The sequence below is a fragment of the Microcebus murinus genome, chromosome X (assembly GCF_040939455.1).
Source record: "Microcebus murinus isolate Inina chromosome X, M.murinus_Inina_mat1.0, whole genome shotgun sequence".
NCBI lineage: Eukaryota > Metazoa > Chordata > Mammalia > Primates > Cheirogaleidae > Microcebus > Microcebus murinus.
In genome coordinates this window covers 63,610,355-63,630,005 of record NC_134136.1, presented here as the reverse complement: position 1 = coordinate 63,630,005, position 19,651 = coordinate 63,610,355, and the positions used below count along the sequence as shown (strand labels likewise).

The window sequence follows — 19,651 nt, the reverse complement described above, 5'->3', positions numbered from 1 at the left end:
AAGTGTACAATTCACAGGTCTTCAGCACATTCAGGGCTATGGAATCATCACCACAATCAATTTTTGAACACTATCAAAAATTGTTCATTTTGAACAATTGTTCATTTTGAACAATTCAAAATGAACCCCTGTGTGAATGGATGAACAAAATGTGGTATGAACCTACAAAGGAACGATATTCAGCCTTTAAAAAGGAAGCAAATTCTAACATGCTACAACATGCACAAACATTGAAGACATTTTGAAAACTGAAATAAACCAGTCACAAAAGGAAAAATACTATATCCTTCAACTTACATGCGATATCTAGAATAGGCAAATTCATGGGGAAATCCTGGTTTCCAGGGGCTGGTGGAGAGAAGAATGGGGAGTTGTTGTTCAATAAATACAGAGTTTTACTTTGGAAAGATGAAAAAAGTTCTGAAGACAGATGTTGGTGATGGTTGCACAACATATATTTCATTTTTAAATTGTTATACAAAGGGAAAAGCAAAGAGAGAGGGGAAGAGGAGAGGAAATGAGAGGAGAGGGGAGGGGAGGGGAGGGAAGGGGAGGGGAGGGGAGGGGAGGGGAGGGGAGGGGAGGGGAGGGGAGGGGAGGGGAGGGGAGGGGAGGGGAGAGGAGAGGAGGGGGGGAGGGGAGGGGAGGAGAGGAGGAGAGGAAAGGAGAGGAGAGGAGAGGAGAGGAGAGGAGAGGAGAGGAGAGGAGAGGAGAGGAGAGGAGAGGAGAGGAGAGGAGAGGAGAGGAGAGGAGAGGAGAGGAGAACAAAATCATAAGAACTGCAGCAGACAGAGACCACCTATGGCTTGCAAAGCCTAAAATATTTATTATCTGCCCTTTACAGAAAAAGTTTGCCAACTCCCGCTATAAATCCCATGGATGTTAAAAATAATAAGAGGCCAGGCACGGTGGCTCACGCCTGTAATCCTAGCACTCTAGGAGGTCGAGGTGGGCGAATTGCTTGAGATCAGGAGTTCAAAACCAGCCTGAGCAAGAGCGAGACCCCATGTCTACTATAAATAGAAGGAAATTAATTGGCCAACTAATATATATAGAAAAAATTAGCCGGGCATGGTGGCGCATGCCTGTAGTCCCAGCTACTCGGGAGGCTCAAGCAGCAGGATCGCTTGAGACCGGGAGTTTGAGGTTACTGTGAACTAGGCTGACGCAAACGCACTCTAGCCTGGGCAACAAAGCAAGACTCTGTTTCAAAAAAAAAAAAAAAAAGAAGAAGAAGAAAATATTATGAACTATTGCCAGCAAGCCTAACAAATTAGATGAAATAAATTCTTAAAAAATACAACTAATCCAAACTGACACAATATGAATCAGAAAATGTGAATTACTCTATATCCATTAAATAAATTGAATTTTTTATCACAAAACTTCCCACAAAGAAATTTCAGACCTCAAGGGTTTCCTAGTGAACCCTATTAAGCATTGAATGAAATAACAGCAATGTTATGCAAACTCTTTCTGAGAATAGAAAAGGGACCATTTCCTAACTCACTTTTAAAATGTTGACAAAACCTTAAAGTCTGACAAAGAAATCACACAAAAAAGGAAATTTCAGACCAATATCTTACATGAACACAAGTACAAAAATACTTGACAAAAATACAAGCACATTGAAAATAGCAATGTATAAAAATGATAATGCATCATGACCAGGAGGATTTCTTCCAATGTAAGATTGGTTCAACATTTTAAAGTCAATGTAATTGACTATTAAGAGAAGAAAGAAGAAAGCCAAATGATTATTTCAAGGGACACAGAAAAAGCTTTTGACAAAATTCAACAACCAATTAATGATAAAATTCTTTGGCAAACTAGGAATAAAGGGTAACTACCTTAATCAAATAAAGGGTATATAAAAAAAACAAAACCAGAAGCATGACTAGCATCACAGTAATGGTAAAATAGTGAATACTTTTCTCTTAATATTGAGAACAAGATGGGAGGATCAAGATGGCGGACGAGAAACACCACCAGACAGAGTGTCTCTGCAGAAAAGACAGATTCTAGCAGAAATTAGAGGAAAGAAGCAAGAAGACGAGCATACAGCAGACGAGAGCCAGAAGGAGGGATACCTGAGACCCCGGGAGACTCCACGGGAGGAGGCTGCGGAGGAGAACTGGAAGCGGAGACCACCGGAGCAGCCCGGAGACCAGCGGCAAGGGTAGGTGGATTGGCTGTTTCCCCTCCCCTGCATTTGGGACAGCTGGTGGGCTCCCCAGCGGGAGGAGAGACCTGCGGACACCAGCCTAGAGACAGCTGCCGCCAGCGAGTGGTGAGCCTGTAGCGGACGTGGCACCAGGCTCCCAACTCCCTCCCAGCACCTCCGCGTGCACAGACCCGAGCCACGCGGCAGGCGCCATATTGCCTCCTTCTCCCCTCCGCTGACCCTACCCGCGGCTGCCCAGAGAGACAATACAGCCACCAGTCAGAGGCACCTCCAGGGAACGGGACCTTCCCTTTTGGGACCTTACAGCTGACTAACAGGAACTCAGACTGTGAGCTCCCTACCCGCCAGCCCTCCCAGGTGCTGCTGGCATGGTGTTCCCAGGAGAACGGTGCCGACTCAGAGGCTGAGAGACATAGACCCAGCTTGGGCTCCCTGTGGGTGAATTGGGATTGGAACTCCTCTCCCTGGTGGGGATACAGTTTGAACTCTGGGACCCAGAGGTCGGACCTGCAGACCAGATCCTGTGCACCAAGGTCTAGCATTGCCCGGGGCACAGAAGGGACATATGTGAACAGCCTACTGAGGTGTGTGTGCCTCCAGGGGCAGATCAGCATCCTAGAGGGCAACCCTCCCACCAAAGGGAGGCCAGCCCAGCCCAGGCAGCATTTCTGCGCAGGGAACCTCCCCGCTGGCATCACAATCCGGGGAGGCCTGGTGACATGTGGTCTGGCCTGCAGGCAGAGGCCCAGGAGTAGCTGCGGAGTTGGGGAGGGTGGAAAGAAGCGAGGCATGCTCCAGACTGCGGGTCTCAGACAGCCCCACCCCCACAAGCAGACTTTCTGGCTGAGCGGGATCATTCCAGCCCTGCCCCGACAGCTTTTCCTGGAAGCAGAGAACAGAACTTTGACCCCTGCTAAAGGCATTGGTGGCGCCTGAGGGCAGGCTTACCCAACCCAGCTCCGCCTGAACAAGAGCTGATAACAGGACACAAAAACAACAGCATAGCCTGTTCCTCCAAGCAAGCGCCACCTACTGACAGGGATGGGATCCTACACAGCCTTTTCATGGCACCCACTGACTCATTATACAGGGAGTGGTCGAATCTCACCCACAGACACCACCTAACGGCTTAGAAACTAAACAAGGCGTGTGAATACCCAAACAAAAACCTAAAGGAAAGAAACAACAACTGATCGACATGGGAAGAAATCAGCGAAGGAACTCAGGAAATATGAAGAAACAAATGGAAAACACACCCCCAAAGAGGAGCACCAGCCCCCTAGAAACGGACACCAACCCAAATCAGGCAACCAAAATGACAGAAGAGGAATTTCGTATGTGGATCATAAGAACACTCACCGACCTGCAACAACAACTCAATAACCAACACAAAGAAACCACAAAAAGCATCCAGGACCTAGAAGAAAAGTTCACTAAAGAAATAGACACAATGAAGAAAAGTTTATCTGAACTCCTGGAAATGAAGAATCAATTCAGGGAACTACAAAATACAGTGGAAAGTCTCAAGAACAGGGTAGATCAAACAGAAGAAAGAATCTCAGAGATTGAAGATAACACCCTCCAAATAAATAAAACCATCACAGAGATAGAGCAGAGAAACAAGAGAAAAGAGCAAAGCCTACAAGAGCTGTGGGATTATGTGAAGAAACCTAATGTGAGGGTCATAGGGTTACCAGAAGGGGAAGAAGACAACACTCAAAGGTTGGACAAGATTGGTTCCTGATTCTTGGTCTAAAATAAAAAAAAAATAAATAAATAAAAAAAAAAAAGGTTGGACAAGCTATTTGAAGATATAATAGAGGAAAATTTCCTAAGCCTTGCTCAAAATCTCGATATACAAGTTCAAGAAGCTCAGAGGACCCCTGGGAGAGTCAATGCAAACAGGAAGACATCACGACATGCAGTCATCAGACTGACCAAAGTATCAACTAAAGAGGCCCTTCTAAGAGCTGTAAGACAAAAGAAGAAGTGACATACAAGGGAAAGCCAATTCGAATAACACCAGACTTCTCTAATGAGACTTTACAAGCAAAGAGAGACTGGAGCCCCATTCTCACTCTTCTAGAACAAAACAATGCCCACCCTAGAATCTTATTCCCTGCAAAACTAAGCTTCATATATGAAGGAGAAATTAAGACATTCTCAGACAAGCAAAGTCTCAGAGAATTCACCAAGACAAGACCAGCCCTACAAGAAGTACCCAAAACAGTGTTACACACATAACACCATAATAAAAACTCACGAATATAAAAACAACCAGGCCTGGCGTGGTGGCTCACGCCTATAATCCTAGCACTCTGGGAGGCCGAGGCGGGCGGATTGCTTGAGGGCAGGAGTTCGAAACCAGCCTGAGCAAGAGCGAGACCCCGTCTCTACTATAAATAGAAAGAAATTAATTGGCCAACTAATATATATAGAAAAAATAAGCCAGGCATGGTGGCACATGCCTGTAGTCCCAGCTACTCAGGAGGCTGAGGCAGAAGAATTGCTTGAGCCCAGGAGTTTGAGTTTGCTGTGAGCTAGGCTGACACCATGGCACTCACTCTAGCCTGGGCAACAAAGTGAGACTCTGTCTCAAAAACAAAACAAAAAAAAAAAACCAAAACCCAAAGATTAAAGGCCAGATAATACAATGGCTCAAGAGAGAAATCAAAGCAACAACATCCAACACAACAGAATGAACAGTAATCTACCTTACCTATCAGTTCTCTCAATAAATGTGAATGGCTTAAACTCTCCACTCAAGAGACATAGGCTGGCTGAATGGATAAGAAAATACAGGCCAAGTATACGCTGTCTTCAGGAAACACATCTAACCTGCAAGGATGCATATAGACTAAAAGTAAAAGGGTGGAGATCAGTATTCCAGGCAAGTGGAAGCCAAAAGAAGGCTGGCATGGCAGTTCTAATTTCAGACGATTTAGTTTTTAAACCAACAAAAGTAGTGAAAGACAAAGAGGGTCATTATATAATGGTGAAGGGCACAGTTCAACAAGAAGAGATAACAATTTTAAATATATATGCACCCAACTTAGGTGCACCCAGTTTCATAAAGCAAACCTTACTGGATCTAAGCAAATGGATTAATAGCAACTCCATAATCACCGGAGATTTCAGCACCCCACTGACGGCACAGGACAGATCCTCCAAAGAGAAAATTAATAAAGAAATAATGAACTTAAACAAAACCCTGGAACAATTGGGTCTGACTGACATCTACAGGACATTCTACCCAAAATCCACTGAATATACATTCTCATCAGCTCACGGGGCATTCTCTAAGATTGACCATATCCCAGGACACAAAGTAAATCTCAAGAAATTTAAAAAAAATAGACATCATACCATGTACCTTCTCAGATCACAGTGGAATAAAAGTAGAAAACAAGCCTAACAGAAACTCACATTTCTACACAAAAACATGGATAATAAACAACCTCCTACTAAATGATTACTTCATAAATGAAGAAATCAAGATGGAAATAAAAAAAATTCTATGAAGAAAACGACAATGGAGAGACAAGTTATCAAATCCTCTGGGACACAGCTAAAGCAGTTCTGAGAGGAAAGTTTATCTCCATAAATGCCTATAACCAAAAGACAAAAAGATCACAAATAGACAATCTAACGAAACGACTAAGCTGGAACGAGCTGGAAAAAGAAGAACAGACCAACCACAAACCCAGCAGAAGAAGTGAAATCAACAAGATAAAATCAGAACTAAAGGAAATTGAAAACAGGGAAGCTATTCAGGAGATTAATAAAACAAAAAGTTGGTTCTTTGAAAAAATAAACAAAATTGACACACCATTGGCTAAGCTACTGAAAAGCAGAAAAGAGAAATCTCTAATAAGCTCCATCAGGAACAAAAAAGGAGATATCACAACTGATCCCAAAGAGATACAAGATATAATTTATGAATACTACAAAAATATTTATGCACACAAACTGGAAAATGTGGAGGAAATGGACAAATTTCTAGAAACACACAGCCTCCCTAGGCTCAACCAGAAGAAATAGATTCCCTGAACAGACCAATCTCAACAGCTGAAATAGAAACAGTAATTAAAAATCTCCCTAAAAAGAAAAGTCCCGGTCCAGATGGTTTCACACCCGAATTTTACCACACTTCCAAAGAAGAACTAGTACCTATCTTGCAGAAACTATTCCACAACATCGAGAAGAACAGAAACTTCCCCGACACCTTTTATGAAGCGAATATTACTCTGATACCCAAACCAGGAAAGGATGCAACAAAAAAAGAAAACTACAGACCAATATCCCTAATGAATATAGATGCAAAAATTTTCAACAAAATCTTAGCTAACCGAATCCAGACGATTATCAAACAAATAATCCATCACGACCAATTGGGCTTCATCCCAGGGACGCAGGGATGGTTCAACATACGTAAATCTATAAATGCAATTCACCACATCAACAGAAGCAAAAACAAAGACTACATGATTCTTTCAATAGATGCAGAAAAAGCTTTTGACAAAATTCAACACCCTTTCATGATAACGAACACTTAAGAAAATAGGCATAGAAGGGACATACCTAAAAATGATACAAGCCATATATGACAGACCCATAGCCAACATCATACTGAATGGGGAAAAATTGAAATCATTCCCACTTAGAACTGGAACCAGACAAGGCTGCCCACTATCTCCACTTCTGTTCAACATAGTGCTGGAAGTCTTGGCTACAGCAATCAGACAGGAAAATGGAATCAAAGGTATCCAAATAGGGGCAGAAGAGATCAAACTTTCACTGTTTGCTGATGATATGATATTGTATCTAGAAAACCCCAAAGATTCAACCAAGAAACTCCTGGAACTGATCAATGAATTTAGTAAAGTCTCAGGATACAAAATCAATACACAGAAATCAGAGGCATTCATATACGCCAACAACAATCTAATTGAGAACCAAATCAAAGACTCAATTCCCTTCACAATAGCAACAAAGAAATTAAAGTACCTAGGAATATACTTAACCAAGGACGTAAAAGACCTCTACAGGGAGAACTATGAAACACTGAGGAAGGAAATAGCAGAGGGTGTAAACAGATGGAAATCCATTCCATGCTCGTGGATCAGCAGACTCAACATCATTAAAATGTCTATACTACCCAAACTGATCTACAGATTCAATGCCATACCTATTAAAATCCCATCAGCATTCTTCACAGATATAGAAAAAATAATTTTACGCTTTGTATGGAACCAATGAAGACCCCGAATATCAAAAGCAATTCTAGGCAACAAAAACAAAATGAGAGGCATTCATTTGCCAGATATCAAACTATACTACAGAGCTGTAGTAATTAAATCAATCTGGTATTGGCACAAAAATAGGAATATTGACCAGTGGAACAGATGTGAGAATCCTGATATAAAACCATCCTCATATAGCCATCTAATCTTTGACAAAGCAGACAAAAACATACGCTGGGGAAAATGATCCCTTTTCAATAAATGGTGCTGGGAAAACTGGATAGCCACCTGTAGAAAGCTAAAGCAGGACCCACACCTTTCACCTCTCACACAAATCAACTCATGCTGGATAACAGACTTAAACCTAAGGTATGAAACCATTAGAATTCTAGAGGAAAAAGTTGGAAACACTCTCCTAGACGTCGGCCTAGGCAAAGAGTTTATGAAGAAGTCCCCAAAGTCAATAACAGCAGCAATAAAAATAAATAAATGGGACATGATCAAACTACAAAGCTTCTGCACAGCCAAAGAAACAGTCATGAAAGTAAACAGACAACCTACAGAATGGGAGAAAATTTTTGCATCCTATGCATCCGATAAGGGACTGATAGCTAGAATACACTTAGAACTCACGAAAATCAAGAAGAAAAAATCAAATAACCCTATTAAAAAGTGGGCAAAGGACTTGAACAGAAACTTTTCTAAAGAAGACAGAAGAATGGCCAACAAACATATGAAGAAATGCTCAACATCTCTAATCATCAGGGAAATGCAAATCAAAACCACAATGAGATATCACTTAACTCCAGTGAGAATGGCCTTTATCAAAAAGTCTCCGAACAATAAATGCTGGCGTGGATGCGGAGAGAGAGGAACACTCCTACACTGCTGGTGGGACTGCAAACTAGTTCAACCTCTGTGGAAAGCAATATGGAGATACCTTAAAGTGATACAAGTGAATCTACCATTTGATCCAGCAATCCCATTGCTGGGCATCTACCCAGAAGATCCAATGACACTCTACAAAAAAAGACACTTGCACTCGAATGTTTATAGCAGCACAATTCATAATTGCAAGGCTGTGGAAACAGCCCAAGTGTCCATCAATCCAAGAATGGATTAATGTAATGTGGTATATGTATACCATGGAGTACTATTCAGCTCTAAGAAACAATGGTGATATAGCACATCTTATATTCTCCTGGTTAGAGCTGGAACCCATACTACTAAGTGAAGTTTCCCAAGAATGGAAAAACAAGCACCACATATACTCACCAGCAAATTGGTATTAACTGAACAGAACCTAAGTGGACACATAGGTACTACAGTAATAGGGCATTGGGCAAGTGGGAGGGGGGCGGGTATATACATATATAATGAGTGAGATGTGCACCATCTGGGGGATGTCATGCTGGAAACTCAGACTTGTGGGGGGTGGGGAGGAAATGGGTATTTATGGAAACCTTAAAATCTGTACCCCCATAATATGCTGAAATAAAAAAAAAAGAAAAAAAATATTGAGAACAAGACAAGGACGCCCACTTTAACCACTTCTATTCAACAATTTATTGGAAGAATTAGACATCAGAATAAGGCCCAAAAAAAGGAATAAAAGGAATAAAGATAAGTAAGGAAGACATAAAACTCCCCCTATTGTCAGATTATGTTGGCTTATATAGAAAGCCCTAAGAAAGCTCTAAAACAACTACTAGAATCAATAAATGAATTTAGCGAGTGCACAGGATACAAAATGTATATTATATAGAAAGTATAGGAGGCTGGGCGCGGTGGCTCATGCCTGTAATCCTAGCACTCTGAGAGACTGAGGCGGGAGGATCGCTCAAGGTCAGGAGTTTGAAACCAGCCTGAGCAAGAACGAGACCCCGTCTCTAGTAAATATAGAAAGAAATTAATTGGCCAACTAAAAATATATAGAAAAAATTAGCCAAGCATGGTGGTGAGTGCCTGTAGTCTCAGCTACTTGGGAGGCTGAGGCAGGAGGATCGCTTGAACCCAGGAGTTTGAGGTTGCTGTGAGCTAGGCTGACGCCACGGCACTCTAGCCTGGGCAACAGAGTGAGACTCTGTCTCAAAAAAAAAAAAAGAAAGAAAAGAAAGAAAGTATAAGGAAAGCCTCTAACCAATGCTCACACATTAGTAAACATAAAATAATTTCTAATACAAAGGAATATTACAAATTGAAAAAAAGAAAGTATATGTAATATGAATTATATACTTTATATAATCAATTGTATTCTTTACATACTAGCAGCAAATAATTGGAAAATCGAATTAAACTATTCCATTTGCAACAGCATCAAAAAACATAAAATAGGCCGGGCGCTGTGGCTCACGCCTGTAATCCTAGCTCTTGGGAGGCCGAGGCAGGCGGATTGCTCAAGGTCAGGAGTTCAAAACCAGCCTGAGCAAGAGCGAGACCCCGTCTCTACTATAAACAGAAAGAAATTAATTGGCCAACTGATATATATATATATATATAATTAGCCGGGCATAGTGGCACATGCCTGTAGTCCCAGCTACTCGGGAGGCTGAGGCAGGAGGATCACTCGAGCCCAGGAGTTTGAGGTTGCTGTGAGCTAGGCTGACGCCACGGCACTCACTCTAGCCTGGGCAACAAAGTGAGACTCTGTCTCAAAAAAAAAAAAAAAAAAAAAAACATAAAATACTTAGGAATAAATTCATCAAAAGACATACAATACCTCTCCACTTAAACAACAAAACATTGCTCAAAGAAATTTAAATAAACCTAAATAAACTTTACTGAATTAGAAGACTCAATTTTGCTAAGAAATAAATTCTCCGAAAATTGATCAACAGCTTCAACTCAATCCCAATCATAATCTCAACAAGTTTTTTGTACAATTTGGTTAGCAGATTCCAAAATGTATACAGACATGCAAAAGACTTATAATAGCAAAAGGCATCTTGAAAAACAATGTTGAAGGACTCACACTATCTGACTTCAACGCTTCAGGAACCAAGAAAGTGTGGTAATGATGTAAGAGTCTATAAAAAAAATAAATGGAAAAGAATAGAAAGCCCAGAAATAGACCTACACTTACACAACTATTTGATGTTTTGTCAAAGGTACCAAAGCAACCCAATGGGGAAGGGAAAGTCTTGTCAATAAATGGTGCTGGAAAACTCGATATCCATATGAAACTAAGTGATTCTAAACTCCTACCTCATACCATCCACAAAGTAATTCAATTAACTAGGATTATAGTCCCAAACTTAAAGGCTGAAACCATAAAGCTTTTAAAGGAAAGCATAGGAGAATATCTTTATGACTTGATGGTAGACAAAGGTATTTTAGACAATTCATAAATGGCTAACCATAAAATAAAATAAAATTATAAATTAGACCTCATGAAAATTAGAAATTTCTGTTCATCAAAAGACACCATTGAAGACCGGGCGCAGTGGCTCACGCCTGTAATCCTAGCACTCTGGGAGGCTGAGGCGGGTGGATTGCTCGAGGTCAGGAGTTCGAAACCAGCCTGACCAAGAGCCAGACCCTGTCTCTACTATAAATAGAAAGAAATTAATTGGCCAACTAATACACATAGAAAAAATTAGCTGGGCATGGTGGCACATGCCTGTAGTCCCAGCTACTCGGGAGGCTGAGGCAGGAGGATCGCTTGAGCCCAGGAGTTTGAGGTTGCTGTGAGCTAGGCTGATACCACGGCACTCACTCTAGCCTGGGCAACAAAGCGAGACTCTGTCTCAAAAAAAAAAAAAAAAAAAAAAGACACCATTGAGAAAATGAATTGGCGAGCCACACAGAAATCAATCTCAAAACATATGTCTGATAAATGACTTATATCCAGAATATGTAAAGAACACTTACAACTCAATAATAAAAAGATAACTTAATTTAAACATGGGCAAAAGATTTTAACAGATACTTCACCAAAGAAGATATACAAATGGTCAATATGAAAATGAAAAATTACTCCACATCATTACCCACTCTAGAAAACAGTATGACAGTTTCCTATACATTTAAGCATATACCCTATGAGCCAACAATTCCATTTCTAGGTATTTATCCAAGACATACAAAAGCATATGTCCACATAAAGATTTTTACACTAATGTTCACAGCAGCATTACTCATAATAGCCAAAAACTGGAAACAATCCAAATGTTCATCAACAGGAGAACACACAATCTGCTGTATATTCATTCAAGAGAACATTATTCAGCAATAAAAAGGAACACGCTATGGAAACAAAAAGATGAATCTCAAAAAAAAAAAAAAAAAAAACCATTATGCTACATGAAAGAAGCCTTATACAAGAAAGTATATTTTATATGATTCCATTTATATAAGTGCTAGAATAGCAACAACTATGGTGGAAAAATATCAGAACAGTGGTTATTCCTAGAGGTAGTAGTTTCAGGGATTGACTGGGAAGGGGCATACCATATCAGAGGTAATAGTAATCCTCTATATCTTGACAGGGGTTTGGGTTACACAGATGTATGCATTTGTTAAAATTCAGAGAATGTATACTTAGGATTTGTGCATTTTCTTATATGTAAATTTTTATAATTTTTTTAACTGTAAAAAAAAAATCTTAGTCTCCCAAATTGCTTTGAGCAGGGATGGTAGCCTATGGCCTGCCAAAGGCTAAGGAAATATGATATTGTGGAAAGGGCCCAGACTTTAAAAACAACGAGACAGGTTTGAATCCTGGCTTAGCCATTAATTAGGCTGTGTGTCCTTGGGCAAACTACTTAACTTCTCTGTTTCCTTCTCCATACAAAGGAGACAGCAGCACAATGACCAACATATAGTAGGTGTTCCATAAATGGCAGACAATAATAAATTGACATTTGAGATCATTTCAGGCCACAGGGCCAAAGGTAGTAACATTGCACATCTCACAGACAATATTCCAATCAAGGTGTTAGCCTATTAAGGGCTATCTATGAATCTTCCCTGGGGTATTTGTATTTTGGGAGGGAGATGGAGGGGATGGGTAAACTCATAACTAAAGGGTGCGGAACGCACTGTATGGGGGATGGGCACACTTGTAGCTCTGGTTTGGACGATGCAAAGTATTATATGCAACCGAAATGTTTGTACCCCTTAATATTCTGAAATTTAAAAAAATAATAAATAAATAAATAAATTGGGGGAAAAAAACCCAGACCGTAAAAGAGTGCCCTCTCTCCCTCCCCAAGGAGTAAATGAAAGAAGACTTGAAACAGTGCTTGAATGATTTCCTCTCAGTTCCCTGAGCTGTACTCACCTCAGGGTCTGTTCCTTCTCTGTAGGAGCAAATGCTGAAGGTCATGCCTTCAAATGTATGGTCCACCTTCATCACAGCCAAAGCCAACCCGGATGCCGTCATATTTGCTGCCCTTCCAGAAAACTCCATCTTATGGCCAGCACGCTCAATTATCCTCAGAATTCTGCAAGGAACCACAAAGAAGAGCTTTTCTACCTTTTAAAGGTAAAATCCATCCTCCTTAGAAGATTTCTTCATTGTAAGACTTTTCTTTGAGTTTTAATCACTATCTTTTTTTTTTTTTTTTTTTTAGAGACGGGGTCTCGCTATGTTGCCCAGGCTGGAGTGCAGTGGCTATTCACAGGCGTGATCCCACTACTGATCAGCACGGGAGTTTTGACCTGCTCCGTTTCCAACCTGGGCCGGTTCACCCCTCCTTAGGCAACCTGGTGGTCCCCCGCTCCCGGGAGGTCACCATATTGATGCCGAACTTAGTGCGGACACCCGATCGGCATAGCGCACTACAGCCCAGAACTCCTGGGCTCAAGCGATCCTCCCATCTCAGCCTCCCGAGTAGCTGGGACTACAGGCGCGCGCCACCGCGTCCGGCTAATCACTATCTTTATATCATTTAGGAATTACTAGATAAGAGCTTTGGAATCAGACAGGTTGAGGTCTAAATCTCAGCTCCTCTAATTTCTAACTATATGGGCAAATAAAGTAATCTCACTTCGGTGCACTTGCAATGCCAGAGGTAATATTAGCACTTTCAAAAAGATAGTTTTGAAAATTAAATGAAATTCTTGTATGTCAAGTCAGATCCTGCAGGGCCTCATGGGCCCTTATAAGAAGTTTGGATTTTATTCTGGATATAATGGAAAGCCATTGAGTGGTTTTAAAAGCAAGAGAATGACACGATCTGATTAATACATTGAAAGATCACTGTGGCTGCTATGTAGAAGGTCACCTACATAAGGCCAAGAGCAGAGTTAGAGAGACCAATAGGAAGTTATTGTCGATAATCAGGTGAAAGATGTGGGGCTGAAACTGAGGTGGACAGGGTGGGGGAATGGTGGAGATGGAGAGACGTAGATGGATTCCACTGGAGTATTTAAGGGATTTAAAAAATGGATGTAGGCCGGTCACAGTGGCTCACGCCTGTAATCCTAGCACTCTGGGAGGCTGAGGCAGGCAGATCACTCAAGGTCAGGAGTTTGAAACCAGCCTGAGCAAGAGCGAGACCCCCGTCTCTACTAAAAATAGAAAGAAACTAGCCAGACAACTAAAAATATATTAAAAAATTAGCCGGGCATGTTGGCGTGTGCCTGTAGTCCCAGCTACTCAGGAGGCTGTGGCAGGAGGATTGCTTGAGCCCAGGAGTTTGAGGTTGCTGTGAGCTAGGCTGATGCCATGGCACTCTAGCCCTGGCAACAGAGTGAGACTCTGTCTCAAAAATAAATAAATAAATAAATAAAGGATGTACAGGGCCTCATATGAGAGTTGGTTATTGATTGGCTGTGAGCTAGAGGGAGATCACTTGCACTACTCTCAAGTTTTTCACTTTAGCACTGGTTGGATGCATATTATAGAAATGCAGAACACTAGGGGAGCACCGAGGTTGTGGAAGTAGATTGAGGGTTTGGACAGGGGTAACTATTTATTTGAAAAATCACTATCACTAAGATTCAGTTAAAATTTGAATGCATTTTTTTTACAACTGGGATTTGAGTAAAAGGACCCCATTGCATCATACTAACAGAGCTTTCAATGTGTAACTACTTGACCTTGAAAATTGTTAGTGACTGTATTTTAAGAAAATAATAATCTAAACAATCATCCCTCAGTATCTGTGGGGGATTTGTTCCAGGACCCCTGTGGATACGAAAATGTGAGGATGTTCAAGTCCCTGATATAAAATGGAATAGCATAATATTTGCATATAACCCATGCATATCCTCCCATATATTTTAAATCATCTCTAGATTACTTATAATACCTAATATAAATGCTATGTAAATAGTTGTATTGTTTATGGAATAATGACAAAAAAAGCTCTGCACATATCCAGTAGAGACACATTTTATTTTAAAATATTTTCAATCCAAAATTGGTTGAATCCACAAATGCAGAACCCACAGATATGGAGGGGAGGGCTGACTGTATTTTTAAATCTTATGAAATAATTTCTTTTACCAAAGTATTAATACTTACTCATTGCTTACTTCATGCAGATCAGAGGCTGACTCATTTTGCTTTTCCAAAACAGCACTGATTATTTCCAATATAATCTGAGTTAGGTTCATACTTATCTCCTCACATTGTGAAATATCAGATACTTTAGAAGCAACAATCTTTGTCTCTTCTTCTCCCAGAAGTGGGGATTCATTTATCAAATTTAAAATGTGCTCTGCAACATCATCTGCATTCTCTGGGGAAATAAAGTTGAAACATAAAAGCTGTATTGCTTACTTTTGTGCCATGCTGCTCTGCTTCCTTCCCTTCACTACAGTGCAATGAAAATACATGCCACACTGCCAGGTGTGGTGGCTCACGCCTGTAATCCTAGCACTCTGGGAGGCTGAGGCAGGTGGATCATTTGAGCTCAAGAGTATAAGACCAGCCTGAGCAAGAGCGAGACCCAGTCTCTACTAAAAAAATAGAAAGAAATTAGCTGGACAACTAAAAATATATAGACAAAATTAGCCGGGCATGGTGGCGCATGCCTGTAGTCCCAGCTACTCAGGAGGCTGAGGCAGAAGGATTGCTTGAGCCCAGGAGTTTGAGGTTTCTGTGAGCTAGGCTGACACCATGGCACTCTAGCCCAGGCAACAGAGTGAGACTCTATCTCAAAAAAAAAAAAAAAAATACATGCCACAGTAACCCAGTTTATAGAAGGAAAGTGTTGGCCCTCATTTTCTGCAATAGACGTAGTCTCAGAAAGTAGCACACAAATCAACGTTTTATTCATTAAATGCTTTTTCAAACGTACCAGAGAAATCTTTTCATCACTGAAGACTTATCTTAAAATTCGATTCTAATTAAGTTATGACTTTTTAGGATGGGATTGAGTTAAGTAGATCCCACCTATGTTTGAATATCAGCAAACACTCAGTCTATGTTTTCTTAATCAAGGGTGGTGATTACATTTCCTGTCAAGAACTATCAACCCACAGAAAAAAGCAAATATGGACTACATTGCAATAAAAAGCAATTAATTTAGATTTCCTAGGGAGTAAGAACAATAGATATTACCTCGCCCACTTTTTCTTCACTTTTTATTATGGAAATTTTCAAGTACACACAAAAGTAGAAAGAACAGTATAATGAATCCCATGTTTCTCATGAATCACCCAAATTCAACAAGTGTCAATGAATGGCGAATCTTATTGTATCTACACTCCCACCCACCTTTTCCCCAAATCCGGATTATCTTAAAACAATTCCCAGACATTGTATCATTTCATCCATAAGTACTTTAGTATGTATCTCTAGAATAAAGAACTTTTGTCATAACCAAAATACCAATTAAATCAAAATTAAATTTGAAAATTAATAATATTCAAAATCGTCAGATATCCAGTTGGTACTCAAATGTTCGTAATTGTTTCATAAATTTTTTTTAAAAATAGCTGTTTTGTGTGCATCATCACTCACTTTTAAAGTTAAGAGCTTTGTTAAATATAACACAAACTAGATTTCAGTTCAGTATAAAATACATAAAGTTGAGCTTCTGTGTGGTGTTTTCCTAGCTTAATTTCCTAGCTTAAAGCTTAAAGCACTCACATTTGAGTCCAGTAACCAAAATACATAGGAAAATAATTTTAAAATGCTATCTATTGGCCGGGCACGGTGGCTCACGCCTGTAATCCTAGCACTCTGGGAGGGCAAGGTGGACGGATTCCTTGAGCCCAGGAGTTGGAGGTTGCTGTGAGCTATGCTGACACCAGGGCACTCACTCTAGCCTGGGCAACAAAGCGAGACTCTGTCTCAAAAAAAAAAAAAAAAAATGCTATCTGTTAAGAAAAATTCCAGAGAGAGGTTATACTCATAACACACTTAACCCAGGTTATATTACACATAACCAACTCTGTTTGGAGAAACAAAATAATTCCGCATGAAATTATCTCTATCTCTCCTCTCTCTCTCTCTCTCTGTCTCTCTCTCACTCTGTCTCTCCCTCTCTTTCAATGTCCTCCATAATTGTCAGCATCTCTCCAAATCTCTCTCCTACCCCAAGATCCCCAGAACTTTACTCCCAACAGAGCCCACACAGGCTATTTTTTTCTTTCTCTCCTTTACCCCTCATTGTTTTGTTTTTGGCTTTATTCTTTTTTTTCCTGCAAACAAACAGCTCTCTGTCCTCATCAATGTAAATTAAACAGTCTTAACTGAGGTCCTCTCAGTTCCTCTGTCCTTAACCATTACTCCAATCTGCCCAATAATAGTTTACACAGGAACTGAGCTAGCAAAGACCAAGTTCTCCCTGGGGAGATGGGAGGAGAGGGGGTACTGAACAACGTTGAAATGGTATCTCAATTAATATTTTGTCCCTGTTAACATCTATCTTTTTTTTTTTTTTTTGAGACAGAGTCTCACTCTGTTGCCCAGGCTAGAGTGAGTGCAGTGGCATCAGCCTAGCTCACAGCAACCTCAAACTCCTGGGCTTAAGCGATCCTCCTGCCTCAGCTCCTGAGTAGCTGGGACTACAGGCATGCGCCGCCATGCCCAGCTAATTTTTCTGTATAATTTTGGTTTTCCAATTAATTTCTTTCTATTTATAGTAGAGACGGGGTCTCGCTCTTGCTCAGGCTTGTTTTGAACTCCTGACCTTGAGCAGTCCACCCACCTCGGCCTCCCAGAGTGCTAGGATTACAGGCGTGAGCCACCGCGCCCTGCCAACATCTTATCTTCCTGTAAGCTAAAGAAACTGAGGAAACAATAATACTAGAGATGAAATAAAACTAGTGAGCTCATTCACAGATCTTTCTACTCCTCTTATTAATTGCTCAGTTATGTTGAAAATGGAATAGGCAGAGCTGCCTTGTTATGATTCTCTAGGCTTCAGTGCTGTGACTTCACTTCATGCAATCCCTGCTGTGGCAAAATGAAAGTAAGCAACAGGCCAATAGGAGACTAACTATACTGTGGAAAGTAATTATATACTTTTCATCTGGAGTTGTATAGTTTTTAATGAAAAATTCAAGATAAATTATACTCATTGTGTAAAAATTCCAGGTCCCAAGCAAAAGCAACAAAAGGAATCCTCCTTTGTAAGTTGTAGGATAAATTGATCTCCATTGCTTGAAATACTGTTACAATTGATCTGCCAGTAATTTCAATAATCCAGATAATAATATCTGCTATTTATTGAACAACTTCTATGAGCCAGTGTTCTAATTACCTATTGCTGCATAACAAATCACCCCAAAACTTAATGGCTTAAAGCAAAAATTTATTATTATCTCTCATGTTTCTGTGTGTCGACTATGCTCAGCTGAGCAGTTCTACTTGGGGACTCTCACGCAGTTGCAGTCAGATGGCAGCTGAGCCTGGACACATCTGAAGGCTAGACTGGGCTGGAAGTCCAAGAGGGCTAACTCACATGGCTTGTACTTGATGCTGACTATGGACTGGTCAGTTGGGGCTACTGTCTGTACTCCCTACAGATGGCCTTCCCCAGTGGCTTGGGCTCAGTGGTGTGCTGGACCCAGCTTGTGACGTACTGGAGCCAGCTTGTACCAGCTTGTGAGAACCAATTAGTAAATTTGGGGGAATTTTGTGAGCTGGCTGTTAAACATAGCCATTATTAAAAATTAAATTATATAAACTTACAATTAAATAATATTAAAACAGTGATTCTCAAAACTCATCACTTTCTAATTATTTTGCTATATTTTACTAATCTATGTTTTTGTGATTATTTACATATATTGTATCTGTGTGTGTATCTCTTACTGACTTCTTAGTTCAGTGACTATATGTTATAGTTTGTATTCAACCATGAAGGGAGAATTACATCATGAAAATTGGCAAATGCTACAAATCGGTACCCTTTTTCTGGGTAGACCTAATTGTTAAATATTTTTCAGCACACCATTGTTTCGGCTTCTTACAATATGCTGTCTGGGTTCTGAAAGGAAGCATCCCAATTGGGAATGTACCAAGAGAAAGGATGCAGACACTTTCGGTCTTCTTAAAAGTTAGTTCCATAGTTGGCAGTGTCACTACTGCCAAATTCTACTGGGCTAAACATTAACAAGCGTGCCGTGACTCAACTCCCTATTGACAAGGAGGGAATAGGTTGGTGAGCATTCTGGAGACAGAGGCATAGATGTTGTAGCAAAGAGTGATATTGAAGAACTCAAGCTTTGGAGTCAGAGGTGGGTGAAAATCTCTCATTGTAAAAATCTCTCATTGTAAAGATGCAACAGCAAGGCATTATACATGCATTTTCTTATTTATTCATCACAGTAACTCCCATATTACTCATGGGGTACTAATATTATCCCCTTTCTACAAATTAAGAAATTAAGAGAGATTTTTACAATGAGAGATTTTCACCCACCTCTGACTCCAAAGCTTGAGTTCTTCAATATCACTTTTTGCTACAACATCTATGCCTCTGTCCCTTTTCTCCACAGCGTTGGGGGTTAGAACAGCTGTGCTTTGCAATCCTTCTACCTGACCTCCTGAGAATTACATTGTTTTCTCTTAATCACTCATTATCCTACCCTGATGGTGGGATGGACATAGACAGGAGACAGTTTTGTGAAAAGTTCTAGTCAATTTCATTAGCTCCTGATGCATCTTTAATATCATGGAGATAATAGAAATTGAGCACAGGAGAGAACCCAAAGGACTTTGACATAGGGTACCTTTTCTAACCCTGTTATATTAAGGAGTTAAGAAAAAATGAGCATTTAAATAGGAGAAGTGAAGAGCTCTTCTCCAAACAACATCTCT

At 40.4% G+C, this 19,651-nt stretch overlaps 1 protein-coding gene across 1 annotated transcript in view; it reads right to left on the bottom strand.

Moving 5' to 3' along the window:
* ADGRG4 (adhesion G protein-coupled receptor G4) overlaps positions 1 to 19,651 on the bottom strand; it is a 121,267-nt gene that overhangs the window by 42,133 nt on the left and 59,483 nt on the right. Inside the window, exons 11-12 of the mRNA XM_075999151.1 lie at positions 14,900 to 15,116; positions 12,710 to 12,872 (exon numbers count right to left, since the gene is read on the bottom strand). Of these exons, the coding sequence (XP_075855266.1) occupies positions 12,710 to 12,872; positions 14,900 to 15,116 (380 nt within the window). The remainder of the gene's footprint in view (positions 1 to 12,709; positions 12,873 to 14,899; positions 15,117 to 19,651) is intronic.